At 33.6% G+C, this 18314-nt stretch overlaps 1 protein-coding gene across 3 annotated transcripts in view; it reads left to right on the top strand.

The window, feature by feature from the left end:
- The window catches only part of SPIDR (scaffold protein involved in DNA repair), a 546668-nt gene that overhangs the window by 179270 nt on the left and 349084 nt on the right, over positions 1-18314 (top strand). For all 3 annotated transcript variants that reach the window (XM_074206957.1, XM_074206956.1, XM_074206958.1), the window contains one exon: positions 1098-1317. In XM_074206957.1, coding sequence (XP_074063058.1) covers positions 1098-1317 — 220 coding nt within the window. The remainder of the gene's footprint in view (positions 1-1097; positions 1318-18314) is intronic.

Raw genomic sequence — 18314 nt, 5'->3', positions numbered from 1 at the left:
TGGTTAAGAAAAGAAGAGATTTAGGATGACAACTTAAGGGGATGGTAGACTATAACAGCTTGGTTCCCCCTCCTCCAAGATGAAGAGACTTGAGCATATTTATTTTTATTTTATTTTGCAAGGCAATGGAGTTAAGTGACTTGCCCAGGGTCACACATCTAGGTAACTATTAAGTGTCTGAACTGAGGTCCTTCAGACTCCAGGGCTGGTGACTTGAGCATATTTAAAGACAAGAGAAAAGAACCAGCAATGAGGTAGAGGGTGAAGATTAGAGAAAAATGGGGAAGGGAGGTCTGCTGGTGAGGGGAGGAAAGATTTATAGAGGAGTCAACTAAAGAATTTGGGAGAAAATGGGATCAAGTACAGATATAGGGTTAGCCTTAGCATGGAGGGGAGCCACCTTATAATTATAGTATGAAAAAAAAGGAGGAGAAAGTAAGGAAGTTTTCAAGGGCTTTTGAGATGCAGAGAATACAAGAAAAGAAAGTTCACAGTGAATATTCTCAGTTTCCTCCATAAAGTAGAGGTGAAGCCTTTAGCTTAAAGAGAATGGAGAGGGGAACATGGGAGTTTTGAGAAGAGCAGGTTTGGAATAGTTTCTATGGGCAGTGACAGAGAATCTATTTTGGAGCAATCAAATATAAAGTATCTATGAAATATGTGTTTGTCTGACGATGGGGAAAAATTTTCTATCCAAAAAGTTTTCCTGGAAAATAAGAAAAATACACACATGGTTTGAATAGTTCATAAACACAAGTTATGAAAAATTAGATGGGTACCTATATACACATATGTATGTTTTTATATATACATATATTATATACATGGATTGATTTATTTTTCACTTTTTCACATGAAGATATATATATATATATATATATATATATAGATAGATAGATAGATAGATATGTAACATATTAGGCCTGTTTATTTATTTTTGATAACTAGGAAGAATGTGACCATATTTTGCCTTTGTAGAGTATCTTTAATCTTTTCTGCAGCTATATTTTTCCCTCGAGACAGAAAAAAGGAAGGGGGGAATTCTTTGTTTAGTGCATCTTTTTGAATTTTTTTATTTCTGTCTTTTCATGTTGTAGGCAAAAAATCTGGAGTGTTGATTGTAAAGATTATAGAAATGCATGAGGAATGCACAATGCAGATCGCCATCTGTGAGTTGTTAGAGATGTCTCTTGCTGACAGCTCTTCTAAGGATGCTGTCCTAGTCCCTGGCACCCAACTGAAGGTCCTGTTCACAAAGGAAACTGCAGTTTACCTGAAGGGAGGTCCACAGGATATCATCTATATCTACCCTCCCTGGTAAGTACCAAGAGTTGATTTTAATAACTGCAGTTTGTAACTCTTGTCTCCTTCAAAAAAAAAATGGCATTTTTATCTGGAACATTTTTGTCATATTATTTGTAGAGAGGCCTCCTGCAGAAGGGAGCCAGGTTTTGTCTTATGTTTTATGTAACAGAGACGATGAACTGTCTTTGGCGGCTTATTAGTGCTTCTGGCAGGCAGATTAGTGTCTGGAAGAAAAAAAAAATCAAGATTCCTGCCTGTTAAATGTTGTTTTAAGAACTGACTGCTTTGTTTTATTTTTGTTTGTTTTTATTTGTTTTTTAAAATTGTTGTTCCAAGAAAAGCATTAGTGGCTTAGTACCATAATTGATTAATATAAATGTCAATGTCAAGAAATTTCTTACATAATTCTGAATTTAGCTTTCTTCAGAGAACCAAATATATGTAATAATGGGGTGTTAATTTTTATAAGTTTTTTGTCCTTTGTTTTTATTATAACCATGTTCTTTTTAATTAAATGATTTCCCCTAATACTCTTCCCTTTCCCTGCATGTTCCCTTTCCCCTTTATTCCCAGTAAAATAATTCAATCTTTACTAAGAAGAAAGAAAAACTTTTTAGGAAATTCTACCAACACAATGACTACATCTAGCAACATCTACCATGTTTCATATTTGAGTTTCTTGCTTCTCTAGTTAAAGGAGGAAGATATGTCTCTTTAGTTGTTTTTCAAAACCAGAATTTTTCACTATAATTTATCCAATTTTTATAAGTCATTGCTAATATTATTATTTTGAATCTGCTTTCTTTACTCTGTATTACTTCTTACAAGTCTTTCTATTTTTATTTATATTCCTCATGTTCATAATTTTTTGGAATATTAGCATTTCTTAATATTTGTATCAAGGGTTTGGTTAACCATTGCCCAATCAATAGACACCCATTTTATTTTTAGTCTTTTTGTTTTGTTTTGTTTTCAGGTTTGGCTTTCTATTTATGCTGCTATTTTTTTAAATCTCAGCATCTTTCTTTCCTTCTATCATTGACTTGAGACATATTTTCAGTAGTGGGATTCTTAGACCAAAGGATATGAACACTTCATTCATTTTTTTAAAATTCCAAATTGTTTTCCAAGGTTACTCTGGACTATTTCACAGCTCCACAAAGTATGTGTTAGTATTATTTTCTTCCCATACCCTTTCTTTAATGAGAGACTGTTTCTAGTTTTTCTCATTTTTGCCAATATGATAGATGTCAGAGAAAAATCTCAGTTTCTTTAATTTATATATCTTTGTATTATTTAGGACAATTTTTTATGATTGTTGATTATTTGTATTCTCTCAAACAGTTCATCAGAGAATTGTTTTTTCAAAGCCATTGACCACTGGACAATGTGAATATCTTATGTATCAGACTCTTATTGTAAATATTAATGCAAATCATTAAATTTTTTATGTAACTGACACTGTTCATTTTGTTCCATTTGATCATCGCTATTCTTTGTTTAGTTAAGAATTCTTATCCTAAGTCTGGGATTGACAGTACTAATGGGTTTTCTGAACTGATGGATCTTTTAAGCTTGGGGATTCTAAGCTGGGGATTCTGGGCTAAAACATTTTGGATATTTGCACTAAATCTGATTCATTTTGGTGAGCCTTTGGGAATGAGAGATCACCTGATTTCCTATGGAGGGGAAAACCAGCCCTGGTTGGGAATGGAGCTGGTCAAAGATTTTGAGCAGATCGATACTGGATTTGGGCCTATGAGTCACAGGTATACTTCTATTGGGTGAAATAGAGAGCTCAAGTTCTCTTCTCTTCTTACCCCCTACCACCTTCCCCCACAAGTCAAAAGTTTTGCCACTTATCATATCTATGAAAAGAAACTCTTGTCCACATTTTTAGTGGTTTGAACTTTTATATTTAGGTTTTGTATCCATTTGGAGGTTATTGTGCTGTATGGTATAAATGTTGATGCCAAATTTTCTTCTAATTTTCGTGATAGCTTTTGTTGAATATGTTTGTCAAACACTGAACTGTTAACGTGTTTGATCTCTTCTAGATCTTTTTTATCTAATGTGCTTCACTAATCTATTTTTGCATTATTTTAAACTAATACTGAATAGTTTGGGGGATTACTGCTTTATTTTAGAGTTTGAAATCTGTTAATATTATTCCTGATTTTTTTTCATATTTCCCCTTGAATTTCTAAACTTTGTTCTTCCAAATGAATTTTATCTAATTTATTGAATAAACTTAGGGCAGTTTAGTTAGATGGTAGTCATTTTTACTGACAGTCATTATTATAGTCATCTATTTTTGGTTTAGTCTAGCTTTGTACGGTGAATCTCTCCATCTATTTGTCTTCTTTTTATTTTTGTATATTCATATATATATGTAAATATCAAGTATCTTCTGGTAGATTAATATCTGACTTCGTAGTCATTTTGAATGGAATTTTTCTTTTTATCTTTTTCTCCTAATTTTTCATTAGTACTATGTAGAAATCACTGTTTTTTGTGAAATTATTTTGTTTCTTGATATTTTATTGAAGTTATCAATCACCTCAGTTTCTTTACTTATCCCCTGTGGTTTTCTAAGTAGGTCATCATATCTACAAAGAGAAGTTTTTTTTCCTCCTTTTAGTTTAATTTCTTTCTTTCACCTTATTGTTAGAGCCTAGCATTTCTAGAATTATTTAAACTATGGGACAATAATTTTCACAAAAGAAATTCTCAGTATGTATGAAAATAAGAATAGGAATAGGCAGTCAATTTTGATAATATTCAGATAGTTTCTCATTGGCATCCCCTTTCTCCCACCTCCAGTTGCCTCTTAAAGTCATAGTCCCAGAAGTAGTTGAAGTTCTTAACTCTAACATTTCATCCAATGTAGAAATTCTCTATGATGGATATTTCTAACACATGATCATACAGTTTTAGCTTAAACGCTTTCTATTTTTAACAATTCTAATTACTAGAAAGTTCATATTTTAATTCTATTTGCTATTGATTCTTTTCCCTGAAGGCACAACAAATACATGGACTCTATTTTCCACAGCACAACTCCATGAATATTTGAAGACTACTCTTGTAACCTCCTGTATATTCTTCTCAGAATAAACCAATACAAATCCTTGAACGAGCCCTTATGTTTTCTCATTACAGCAACCAAATGTTCCAGTGGGTAGAGCACTAGACCTAGAATCAAGAAAGTCACAATTAAGGTTCTTCCTCATATTCTTGCTATGTGACCCTGGTCATGTCATTTTTACCTCTGACTGTCTCAATTTCTTCTGATGTTAAATAAGAATAAAAACAGTTAATTCCAAATGCTGTGAGGATCAAATGAGATACTTGTAAAATGTTTTGGAAAGTTGTTATGTAAATTCACTATTATTATTTTTATGACAATTTTTACACTCTCTACTACTTTTGTTGCCTTTTGCTACTTATAATTTTCTTAAAGAAAGGAATAAAATGAACTTGAAATTAATTTACTTCATTAAAATATGGTCAGTGAAGATAGGATAGACTTTAAAAATTTTTAATGATTAAATATGAGGAGCTTCTGTTTTCTTGCCTATTCTATTTTCCAGGCTGTTTTATGTGAAATCGACTTAGATTTAGTCTTTGAAAGCATATTTCATTTTATCCAACATAAACAAATTACCAAGTGGAAAGTAAGTTCTCAGTAAATTCTATAGACCTTGGACTTTTGTTTGAGTATGGTTGATTGACTATTGACTTTAATTCTTCAGGTTCCTGTAGAAATTATGATTCTGTTTAAATATTTTTAAATATTTTTTAAAAAGATTGTTAAAATAATTGCTTAGCCTAAGGAGAACTTAGGATAGGGAAAGTTTATTAAGTATTAGAGGACTTTTTTGTTACATTAATACTATTTAGAAATAAATTAATTTTTAAAATATTCAGCAAAAACTTCATAGCATCCCTTTTTTTGTGTTCCTTTAAATAGATTTCTTAAAGCATGACTCTTAAGCAGAAATGATTCGGGGTGGCTAGGTGGCACTGTGGATAGTGCACCAGCCTTGGAGTCAGGAGTACCTGAGTTCAAATCCAGCCCCAGACACTTAATAATTACCTAGCTGTGTGGCCTTTGGGAAGCCACTTAACCCCATTTGCCTTGCAAAAAAAAAAAAAAAACACTAAAAAAATGATTCACTAAAGTGGATGAATCTGTGTTTGAAGATCCAGGTACTCTATTTTTCTGTGAGTTCTCATCCAGAACATTGAAAACCAAAGGGCTATGTCAGTTTGCTGAATTTTTGTACATAGCAATAGAGTTTCTACTTGGCATTGCATACTGAAGTTTTCATTGATCATTTCTGCCTGTCTTTCAACTCCAAATTTTCCTTTCTATTTTGGCTATAACAAATATAGATAGATAGATAGATAGATAGATAGATAGATAGATATAGATATAGGGATATAGATATAGGGATATAGATATATATAGATATAGATATATATTTTTTTTACTGAACCATTCATTTAAATATCAAATCATTTTTCTCCTTCACTGTTAAATTTCTAAAAATTTTACTTTCTCTGTTTCATCACACACTCACTCTTGAATTACCTATAATTTGACTTCTACCTGATTTCTAGTGTCCTTTTATTTGTTACATTCTCATTTTACCTTTCTATAGCATTTTCATGATATTGACCATCCTCTTATTCTTAAACATTTCTTATCCTCTGCTTCAGTGATTTAAAAATTTCCCTTTCAATGGTTCATCTTCCTCCTTTATCTCACAAATGTGAGGGTCTTCCATAAATGTCTTTACCCTTTTTCTCTGGGAATACTCTTTCCCCTATCAGCTCCAGTTGTCCCAGGATCTCAGTTATTATTTCTTTGCAGATGATTCACAAATGTATACATATCTGGCCCTAAGTTCATTTGTGAGTTCCAGACTCCCGAAACTCCTGGAACCTTCTCCAGGTGTCCTTTTGACTTCTTATACTTAAATTGTTTCAAGTGAAATCATCATCTCTCTTCATCTTCCAACCTTGATGCTAAATAGATCCCTTATTCAACCGTGGCTATTTCTATTGATAAGGGCAGCTAGGTGACGCAATGGATAGAGCATTGACCTTTGAGTTGGGATGATGGGAGTTTGAATCCAAACTTAGACACTTGCCACTTTACTAGCTGTGTGACCTTGGGCAAGTCACTTAACTCTGATTGCTTCCTATCCAGGACCATTTCCAGTTGTCCTGATTCATATCTCATCACTAGAACCAGATGACTCTAAAGGATAAAGTGAGGCTGGTGACTTAACACAACCCCCACCCCCCCAAAATTCAATTCATGTGCTTATCATGGCATCACCTCCCTGATGTGGTTTTCTTTGAAAATGAAGGACAAACATTAGTCTGCTGATAGCAGCAGACTTTTTCTAGTCATTCCAATGTTATTTTATCATAAAACTTCATTATCATCTTTGATTCTTCTATTTCCATCACCTCCTGATCCTATGATCAAAGTCTCCTCTCCATTGCTTGTATTCATTTCTTCTGCTTCAATCACACTGCTCTCTTAGGACAGATTGTCTTTACCTTTCTTACCTAGACTACTATCATTACCACCACCACCATCATATCACTGACATTTATATAGTGCTTGCCATGTGCCAGGAACTAACAACTTAGTATGGAGCAACAACTTAGTAATTGCTGCTATTATCACCTTTATTTTAGAGAAGAAACTGAGGCAAACAGATATTTAGTGACTTGCTCAGGTCTTGCAGCTAGTTCATGTCGGACTTCATATTTGAATTCAGATCATCTTTTTTTAATTTAAGACTGTGGGGTTAAGTGATTTGCCAGAGGTCACACAGCAATTCAATTATTGTCTGAGGCCAGATTTGAACTCAGGTCTGCCTGACTCCAGGACTGGTGCTCTATCCATTGCGCCACCTAGCTGCTCCCAAACTCACTTCTTCTTGACCCTAGGTCTAGTGCTCTATCCACTGTATCACTTAGCTGCCTCGTAGGTTTGGAGGTTTTTTAACTTCTCTCTTCTCTTATCCATAATTCACACAACTGTGAAAATAATTTTCTTAAGGTATAGTTCAGATAATATCACTATCTTGGAAACTATCAGTAGTTCTTTAATTCTCTTTGGACAAAATAATCCTGACACTTAACACTCTTTACAGTCTGTCTTTAGTCTATTTTTTTCATGTCTATTGTCCTATTACCCTTCATAAAGTTCTATACATTCCAGTTGTGAACTGGCTATTCCTCAGTCTCATCCTGCCCCATCTTTCAAAAGTTCCACATTCACAATGGTCATCAAAACTTTAATGCATTTTGTTTTCGTCTTTGCCTGTTGAAAGCCATTTTCTTCTCAAGGGAACAGCACAAATACTATCAACCTGTATGAATACTTGCTTTATATGCCCCTAGATGGAAGTGTTTATTTTGTATTCAGATCTTCTCATCATACAGTGAATTTTTCTTAGCCTTTATTAATATTTTACTTTATATTATCCTTATCATTTAATTTGCATACTTCTCAAAAGAAGATTGTGTCTTTTTTTTTCAGTTCTTGTTCTTTTTCTGTCTTCTTCATATTCTTATTTTTTTTTTTTTAGGTTTTTGCAAGGCAGTGGGGTTAAGTGGCTTGCCCAAGGCCACACAGCTAGGTAATTATTAAGTGTCTGAGACCGGATTTGAACCCAGGTACTCCTGACTCTAAGGCGGGTGCTTTATCCACTACGCCACCTATTCTTTTAAGACCGCAGTATTTAGCCCTTAGTAGTCACAATATATTAATTGAATTAATTTTTATGTTAATCAGATCATAGAACTAGACCTGTAAGATCTATATAGTTTTAGAAAATCCAGACATCAATTTTTAAGAGAGAGCTATTTTAAGTAAAATCCAGACTAATTGCATTCAACATAGAAGATATAGATCTTGATGATGATGTTTGTCTTTTGTTCTCAAAGAAGATCATGACATCAGGGAAGTGATGCCATGACAAGCACATGAACTGGATTTGAGTGAGGGGATGCTGTGCTTAGTAACTAGTCTCACTTTCTCCTCAAAATCTGGATTCAGTGGCCAAATATGGAATAGGATGACTGAAGATGGACCTGGATGCATGGCAGTCAGGATTAAGTGACTTGTCCAAGGTCACATAGCTATTAAGTTTCAAATGTCTTGTGACAGGATTCAAACTCCTGCCCTCCTAACTCCAAGGCTAGTGCTCTATCCACTGCACCATCTATCTGGAGAACATCTAGCTGAGTGTCTTCAAGGGAAGAAACCAAAGAACAGGCAATTAACTCAGTGACTTGAGGGTGACAAAATCAGAGATGGAATTTGAAACCAAGTCTTCTGACTCAAGTCAGTTTTTTCTATTATTTTAAGCTTCTTATAAATACATTTAAAGAGAAGGAAGAACAAGAAAGGAATTTATAAAGATGCCTTTCAGATTGGGTGATATGAAATCTAGTATATCCCCCTTTCATTTTCCACTCTTTTGTTTCCTAAATTATCTTAATGGCTTGGAATTGGGATATGTCTGCACTTTAGTTCAAAATTCTTTGTCTTTGGCCAAATGTTGAATGAAATTAGTCTGGATGTCACTTAAAAATAGCTCTCTCTTTTTCTTAAAAGTTGAGGTCTGGAATTTTTAAAACTATATTAAATTTGGCTCTTGGCATAGAACAGAAAGTTATTTCCTCTCCTTAGGCCATCTCTTCTTTCCCCACTGGAGAAGTGTTATGTTCATCTAAATTGCTCCTTCACTTTTTTCTCCTGAGAACTTCAAAGTTAATGGTGGACTTATCTAATAAATCTTTACTAAATCTCTGTGAAAAAAATATTACCACCCTTTGGCTAATGGAGAAGTTAGATCTTGAAATTAATTTTCTTAGGATTACAATAGTAACATCACTTGCACTACAAGTGCACATAGATATATAGGATAATCAGCACTAGGGGAAAATTCTTTGGTTTAAATTAGCCAAAAGGATATTTTGGCAATTTGACCTTGGGACAGGAAACAGAAAATCTCTTAAAAAGTGATAGGAAAAATAACTTGCAAAGCTTAAGGATTATTTATTAAGCTATTGCAAGAATTGGGGACTTAATTGGTTGCATAGTATTATACTTATCCGGAGTTTGAATTATTTTAGCAGCTCCATTTTAGGAGCTGGTAGGATTAACAATAAAGTTGTTAAGTAGGATTAACATTATAGACCAAGCCAAACTACTTAATTTCTTCAATAATATTAATAATAACAGTAATGATGATGTTAATAGTTAGTACTTTTATGCTGCTTTAAGTTTTAAGGATCTGTTTTTGAGGTCAGTTGTTTTTCCAATGAGATATTTCACATTTTCTTCTAAATTTTTTTTTTGGTACAGTTTTATTTCTTCCTGGATTCTTGCAAAGCCATTGGCTTCCGTTAGTTCCATTCTGCCTTTGAAAGAGTTACTTTCTTCAGGGAGCTTTTTTATCTCCTTTTCCAGCTGGCCAATTCTGCTTTTTAATGCATTCTTCTCCTCATTTGCCTTTTGTTTTGTTTTTTCCATTAGTCCTAAACTGGGTTTTTAACATATTATTTTCTTCAGTATTTTTTTGTATAACTTTCACCTTGCTTTTGATTTGGTTTTCATGATTTTTCTGCATTGCTCTCATTTCTCCCCCCCAATTTTCCTCCACTTCCCTTAATTGCTTTTCAAAGTCTTTTTTGAGCTCCTCCATAGCCTGAGCCCATTTTCTATTTTTCTTGGAGGTTTTGGATACAGAAACTTCAACTTTGTCATCTTCTGAGTATGTATTTTGATCCTCCATGGGACCAAAGTAATTTTCTATGGTCAAATTCTTCTTTTTCTGTTGTTCTCTTATTTCCTCAGCCTATGACTGATGTACCGCACATCCAAGGCTTTTGGGGTTTTTGGAGCAACCCACAGGGATCTTAATTCCTCCAAGGTCTTATGAGAAGCTTTGATTGCTTTTTTGCCTGTGATTTGCCCTGGAGCTATGAGGATGATCCCTGCTTGGCTATGATGGTGTTGTGGGAGCCCAGACTGCAACCTGTATTTGAATGTGGGCAAACAACTGAGTCCTGCCCCAGGGAGAGCCGAGAGACCTCTGCATTCTCCCCCCACCCCCTTACTGTATATGGGCTGAGAGCCCTGGATGTGCTGGGTGGCTCTGCCGACTCCGCTGCAGGTTCTTACCGCAGGGCTACTCTGAGACCAGCGCTCTGCGCCACACTCACTCTGGTGGCAGAGCTTTTTCACCACTCCTTCCAACTGTCTCTGATGATCCCAGTGCCTCGAGGTCTGGAAATTTCTCCCTCTGCCATGGACCCATGTACGCGGCCCAGCTGTGCTGCATGCAGCTCTTTCCATTCCCTGGTCCTGGTGGAACAGAGCTTTCCTGTGGTACTTCTAAGTTGTCTTGGACTGGGAAATTGTATCACTCAGTTTTTCTGTGGGTTCTATTCCTCTAAATTTTGACTAGAGTCTTAATTTGACAAATTTTGGAGTTTTTTGGGGGGAATGAGTTTCCAGGAATTCCTGCCTTCGTGCCGCCATCTTGGCTCCACCCCAGGAATCTATTTTCTAACAAGCTTTACTTAATTTGGTAGGAGAGTGTAGCAAAATCAATATTTTCATGAAATCTGAACATTTGATGGCTTATAGTAACAGAACCTAAATCTTCTGTTCTCTATTATTATATTTTATAAGAACATTTAGAGGAAGAAGACATTTTAAGTTATCTCTGTTAATAAGTACAGTAATTATATATTTCTGTGATTTGTAGGGAGAAGTTTTAAGTTGACAATAATTGCCCTTAAAGGTTTCAGTTGAAATATTCTCTATAGGCAAAACTGCCAGAACTTTGACTTCTCTTCTTAAAAAAAAATATTATTAAAGCATGAACAAGTTATAAAAAGTATCTGAAAATAGAAGTGATATTTAAATTGTGAGCTTTCTGTTTTTTAAGATAAAATTTATTTGAGGGATTATGCCATAGATAGTTCAAAACAAAGGAAATTTAAAATGCTATGTTAAAATAATTTTGAGATTTAATTTAAATCAACAAATCAAAAAAAAAAAGCCATAGCAAAAATGACTTGTTCTCTTCTTATATTACCCTGAACTGTCTGAGAATCTGCTAGGGCAGAAAAGTTTTGGAGTAACATTCAGTCATTTTGACAGCCTGAAATGACGTGTTTTTGTAAACTTTTAGCAATATAAGTCAAAGTTCTTGAGAGAGTCAACACTGCTAGTGCTACATTTGCAGCCATGTTTAAATCCTCTGATCCTAACTTTGTGACCTTGGACAAGACACTGAAGACTTTTGAGATTCAGGTCCCTCATCTGTAAAATGAGGGCTTGGCCTAAAGAGCCTCAAAATGCAAATAGTATCTTTCTTATTGCTTGTTGGTATCCTCAGCACTTAGCACAGTGTCAGGAAGTTAATAAGCATTAAATAAATGTTTGTTACCTTATCTTCTTGCCATTCTTTGGATGAGAATATACATTGATATGAATTAAACTTGATCCTCTAACTCTATTTCTAATGGTCTTTCCCTTGTAGCAAACTGCCTTTGAGTTAGAATTGAAGTTACCTCCTCAGGACCCATATAAAAGTAACACCTTTTAACTACGTTTATGAACTTAACAGCATTCTGCTCTTCACTCCGAATATGTTTAATACAGTTACTTGCAAAATGTTATATTATCATCTTAAGGAAGATGAGAACTATGTCTTATTTACATTTATGTTTTCCCTAGGGCCTAGCATAGTGCTGTCTACATGCCTGTTTAATAAGTATTTGTTGTATTGAGTGAATAAATCAAAGTTTGTCTCTTGGTGTATAAAAGCTTTCAGATGGTACAGCTCTGGTGATTTAAAACCTAGGAAAATGGGGGTGGCTAGGTGGCGCAGTAGATAGAGCACTGGCCTTGGAGTCAGGAGTACCTGAGTTCAAATCCGGCCTCAGACACTTAATAATTACCTAGCTGTGTGGCCTTGGGCAAGCCACTTAACCCCATTGCCTTGTAAAATCTAAAAAAAAAAAACCCAAAAAACTAGGAAAATGGAAAGACTTACATAAACTGATTCAAAATGAAGTGAGCCAAACCAGGAAAACATTTTTCACAGTAATAGAAATATTGATGATCAACTGTAAGTGACTTAGCTATTCTCAGCAATATAATCATCCAAGACAATTTTAAAGGATTCAGAATGAAAAAGGCTATCCACCTCCAGAGAAAGAACTGATAGATCTGAATACAGACTGAAGTATACTTTATTAACTTCTTTATTTTTAGTTTTTGGTCTCTGTTTTCTTTCACACCTGATTAACATAGAAATATGTTTTGTATGATTGTACATGTATAACCTATATCAAATTACTTACCTTCTCATTGAAGGGGAGCGAGAAGAAAAATGAGAGAATTTGGAACTTAATATATATATATTTAAATGAATGTTTAAAAATTTTACATGTTAGTTAACATGTAAAAATTTACTTGCAATTGGAAAAAAACGTATTTTTAAAATAGAAAACCTAGAAGCTAGTTTAACAATTCATGGAAATTGCCCTGTCATTAACTTCATGTGATCAAAATCTGATACCTGCTTATAGTCATGCTTCCATTTATGTTGATTTTAATGGGTTTTTATTTATTAATTTATTTTTAATGGGAATTTATAAGAAAGAAAAATGGCTTCTTAAAAGTATGTTCCTTTCTTATTGAAAATCAGAGGTATAAGCCAAACTTTTTTTAAATTTTGCAAGAGTACAGACATTTAGCCTAAAGACATAAGCAAAAATGCAAAACCTTTTACCAAAACAGATAATGTTTTAGATATAAGGTTAAAAATAGTTCTCTGTCACAGTAAATATCCATCCCAGTGATTGAAATATAACGATATTTTTCCATTTTGATCATATTGTTTTGCTTTGGAGTTTTTACATTTTTCTTAGACATCTTCAGAAAGATTAACATGAATTTTTGATTCAGCAAAGATTTTAAATTAACCATTGTACAAATTTTCTTCAACTGTTCGCTTTATCTCACTTTGTAAGGAGGAAAAGGAATTAATGTTTATGATCATTTAGAAAAGTTAGTTTTTCACAAACTTCTTGGTAAATGTAGGGATCATTAAAGTGTCAGATGTCTCCAACTAGTGAGTTACAAATGAAAGGAAATGCTTACAATGAAAGAAAAAACTTGCTGAGATTATATCTTTCTGCAAGTTTTGAAATTTCAGAAATATTTTGGACACTTTAGATGTCTTTGTCTAATATGGCCTCTTGGAATTATTTATAATTATGGAAGAGTCCATTTTTGCCTGAATTGGGGAGATGAAAATTCCAGACTTTTTTAAATATGTACTTTGAATAATGAAAAATTGCTTGATTGCTATCCCTCAAAAGTCAGACTGTTTCACTTCCATCTTTTCATTTTAGATGTTCCTGGACAGGGAAGGGGAGGATTTTTTTTCCTGCTGTAGTTTGCCCTTACTCTATGAATACATAATTTTTAAATGATACAACTAAGCCAGGTTATCCTGAGTTTTTAGAGATGATGGAGGGAGAACAAAGACAAAATGAAATAAATCTACTGGTGTTTTTATTATGACATCTTCACCAGCATTGATAGTGAAACTGCCATATTTGAAGTCAACCTGCTTAACTTCCAGTGTACTGTATGAGAAAGTAGTAACAACAGTTTAAAATAAGATACACAGAGTGACTGGACCTTACCAAATATACACAGATGGACTTTATATTGGACATCATACACTTTTTTTTAGGGTTTGTTTTTTTTTTGCAAGGTAAGGGGGTTAAGTGGCTTGCCCAAGGCCAAACAGCTAGTTAATCATTAAGTGTCTGAGATCAGATTTGAACTCAGGTACTCCTGACTCCAGGGCTGGTGCTCTATCCACTGCACCACCTAGCTGCTCCTTGTCATACACTTTTGAAGTAACTCTGACCTCATCATTCAAGATGCCTTAGAAGAGGGAAAATGTTTTTAAAAATATTTAAATGATGATGCTGTCTTTATGCAGAGGAAAAAAACTGATAAATAGAAGAGATATATATGCATATATATATATATACATACATGAAATATTTGTATGTGTGTGTGTGGACATAGAGAACACATGTTTGTGTCTAATGATAGACATATCTTAGTTGGGGTGAGGGAGGAAAAGGAAAAAAGTTACACAATGACTTTATTATATATTTAAAAGGAATAGCAAATTATATATAGATTTGCAGTTTCATATTAAATCTTTGCTTATTGTACTATGTTACAGAAATGCTTATTATTTAATAAATTAAAATTTAATTTAAAAAGATAACGGACAGCACTTTCACCTATCCATCTTTTCCACTCCACCCATAATGCCCCTCCAAAAAAGACTTAAGAAAACTTTATAAACTACTAGCTCATATACTTACTTTGTCATCTCTGTAAAATCTCTAAAAGAATAATCGAAGACATGTAGTAATCACTAACAAAATGAATACATTTTTCCCCATTGAAAATTTAGTTGTTAGCACACCTCCTGTATTGCTCTTCAGACTGCTCAAATCAGTAGAAGTTCAATAGAAGAGTTGAAGAATTAAGTCCTCATAAAGACTGTAGGGATTTCCTGTAAATGACATAGTGTTACAGTTGTTTTTATTTGTAGGTAACTTAAAGGTAATAATATAAAAACAACAAGAAAAAGTCATTTATGTTGCACTTTAAGGTTTGCAAAATTCTTTACAGCTATTATCTCATTTTAAGCTTCATAATACCCCTGTACTTACTGGCAATTCAAACTAGATGTCCTAGAAATATCTGAAACTTAACATCTCAAGACAGATGTAATATTTTTATCTTGAGTCATTATCTAACTACCTCTTGTATTTTTTATATATTTTCTATATGCTTTCATACACATGTCTCCATCAAAAATATTTGTGAATGTAAATATGTGAAAAGTCAGACACATTTACATACATATATACTTATGTGTATTGACACATACTCCTTGAGAGCAGAGATTATTTCTTTTTTACTTATTGTTTCCCAGTATCTGACATAGAACAGAAACTTAATAAATGTTGGTCTATTGTTTAATTGATTATAGAAGACTCTATTTTTTATTTAAATAGTGTTATTTAATGATCCATTGATCATTATCCACATTCAGATGTACAAAACAAGAAGCCAACTGCAAACCTGTGGTATCTTCCAGTATTATAAATGTTCTATGTAGAATCCAAACAAAACAAGGTTTCCTTCTTGGTGAGATTGTCCAAATGCTCTCATTTCCAGAAAATATTATACCATTTACTCCAAGCTTTAAATCTCTGAGTATAAGCCATAACTGTGACAATAAAATTATCACACTGAAAAAAGCAAAGTGAATGAAAGATGCAAATTCCCCAGACTATGTTATGAAGTTGAAATTTAAATTAGTCCATATAATATGTATATATGAATGTATACACAAACATGTTTTTTTCTATATCTGTACCCACAAAATCTACAGACAAATGGATGGATGGATGGAAATATGGAGAGACAGATGGAGAGATCGATTGATCCCTGTATATTTGTGTTTCATAATTAATTAGGAGTTAATCTGGATGGATTATATCCAGGAAACTGCAGTCTTTTCAGTGATTCCAAATTACTTGCTGCTACTCCAAAAGCTCATATCTTGATATACTCCTGTAAACAGTGTATGAATCATAGCATACTATTCATTAAATTAAATGTAATCAAAAAGGGCAAATGAAAGATACATGGTACACATAGGTAGGTTTCATAATTTTACCAATGCTGACTTGCTCATGGAAGAGGGAAGAAAGTATGACATTTGACACATCATTGAGGATATATATGTGTGACCTGCAGATCAGCTGATCATGAAGCAAGCATAAGAGACACTGGATGGATAGTGTTAATACAACTTTGGTACCATTGAGTATTAAAAGAACCAAAGGAATGCCTCTAGAATATTGGGTGTATCTTCTAAACAGGATTTGTAGAATGAAATGGTTAAAAAAAAAGGCACAGGATTAAAAAAAAGGGAATAAATATGTAATCTATATTAGTGGACAGGAATCCCCACACTAATGAAATAGTACATCTATCCAAACAATTAGTAGCAGTAGCTGGCATTTTCCTTATGCTTTAAAGCCTCTCTTCCCTAATACTCATTCATCTGGTATATATTTTATACTTGTGTGTTATGTTTCACTTACTCAGTTGTAAACTCCTTGAGGGCAAGGAATGTTAGCATTTTTCTTCTCATTCTATTGTTAGAACATTGCAGAGTCCTTGGCTTAATCATTTAGTGAAAACTTATTGATGAATTAAAGGTAAAGCAATTTACAAACATTTTCTCATTTGGTCTTTACCATAACTATGAGTATCAGAGTTGAGCTGTTACCAGATTTTGTAGGAAATCTGTTTGCATATTTTTTTAATCTGTCTCAGGCAAAGGCAAAAAATAACCCAATCAACAGAATTAAAAATATAAAAAGCACACAGTTCACTTATCTCCAGTTATGATAATATTTCCCAGCCATATAGCCATATTATTTGACTTTTTATACTGTAAATTTACAATTCTTGGTTTGGTTAAAATGTTAATCTACTTGTGTGTGTGTGTTTGTGTGTGTGTGTGTGTACACACACACACAGACACCAAAATGAAAAGTCTTGACTAAGTAGTCAGAGGACCTAAGCTCACATCCCTTCTCTAGTCTTAGGTCACTTAATCTTTCTCAGCCTCAGTTTCCTCCTTTGTAAAATAGGGGGTTCATCTAGAAGCCTCTAACATTCCTCCAACTTGAAATTTATAATTTTGTTAAGTTTAAACAACAATATGAACATAACCTTTGAATGCATATAAATGGCAGTTGTTCCACCTATGTTGTAAGAAAGACAGGTGAATCTCTCTGTATAGCCCCAGAACCCTGCCTTTTCATGTAATGATTTAATTTTTAAAAGAATCTCTAGTGAAGTCTGTGTTTCAGAAATTCTAATAATTATGGAATTCCTTTGTGAGGATAGCAAGTAGAATTGAAATGCCAAGGGTCAATGTGTGACCACCAGTGGATTTAATTAAAATGTTTTCCTCTAATCCAGAACGGAAGTGATCTTAAGTTCACTACACAGGATTCATATATAAAATTATATATGTAAAGTAGACCTAAGCACCACAAAATAATTAATACTATTATGTTAATGTAAATTTGATGATTTTTGAAAGCTAAAGAAAGATTTATAAAATTTAGGAGACAAGGTAATTTTAAAACACATAAAAGAAAGAAAGAATGGGTGTTTAAGTTTAAAAAGTTCAAAAATTAGAAATCTGTGAACTGAAACTCGATGTTTTTGATGTCAGCTCTGAGGAAAGTTGCTGTCATGGAGGTAAGCCATATTTTATCCAGCTCTAAAAAATCAGTTGAGAACTTAATTGTTTAAATAATAAACTTTGGGTTAAATATTAAATATTAAACATTATTAAGTGAATGGAAAGCTTCAAGTCTAATGCAGCCTTCTAATTGGCTCCTTATCACCAAGATAAAGCTTGCAAATTCTTATTTTAAAAGAAATATATCAGGGGCGGCTAGGTGGCACAGTGGATAGAGCACCGGCCCTGGAGTCGGGAGGACCTGAGTTCGAATTTGGCCTCAGAAACTTAATAATTACCTAGCTGTGTGGCCTTAGGCAAGCCACTTAACCCCATTTGCCTTGCAAAAACCTAAAAAAAAAAAAAAGAAAAAGAAAGAAATATATCTTTTTTAAAAAAGAAAAATGAAAGGATCTGTTTACCCACTGTCTTTCTGGGGTGGAATTGAACTTAACTCTAGAATGTCTGACATATCATGGGAACCTTTGTTAGTTACCTATGACTTTTTGCTTCTAAGATCTGTAAGAGGCTATATAGGAAGGGATTAAGTATGAGATTTCTTATCTCTTTTCCTTCTGTCCC

The sequence above is a fragment of the Macrotis lagotis genome, chromosome X (genome assembly GCF_037893015.1).
Source record: "Macrotis lagotis isolate mMagLag1 chromosome X, bilby.v1.9.chrom.fasta, whole genome shotgun sequence".
Taxonomy (NCBI): Eukaryota; Metazoa; Chordata; class Mammalia; order Peramelemorphia; family Peramelidae; genus Macrotis; species Macrotis lagotis.
Note: the sequence above shows the minus strand (reverse complement) of the source record. Positions and strands in the feature narration are given on the sequence as shown.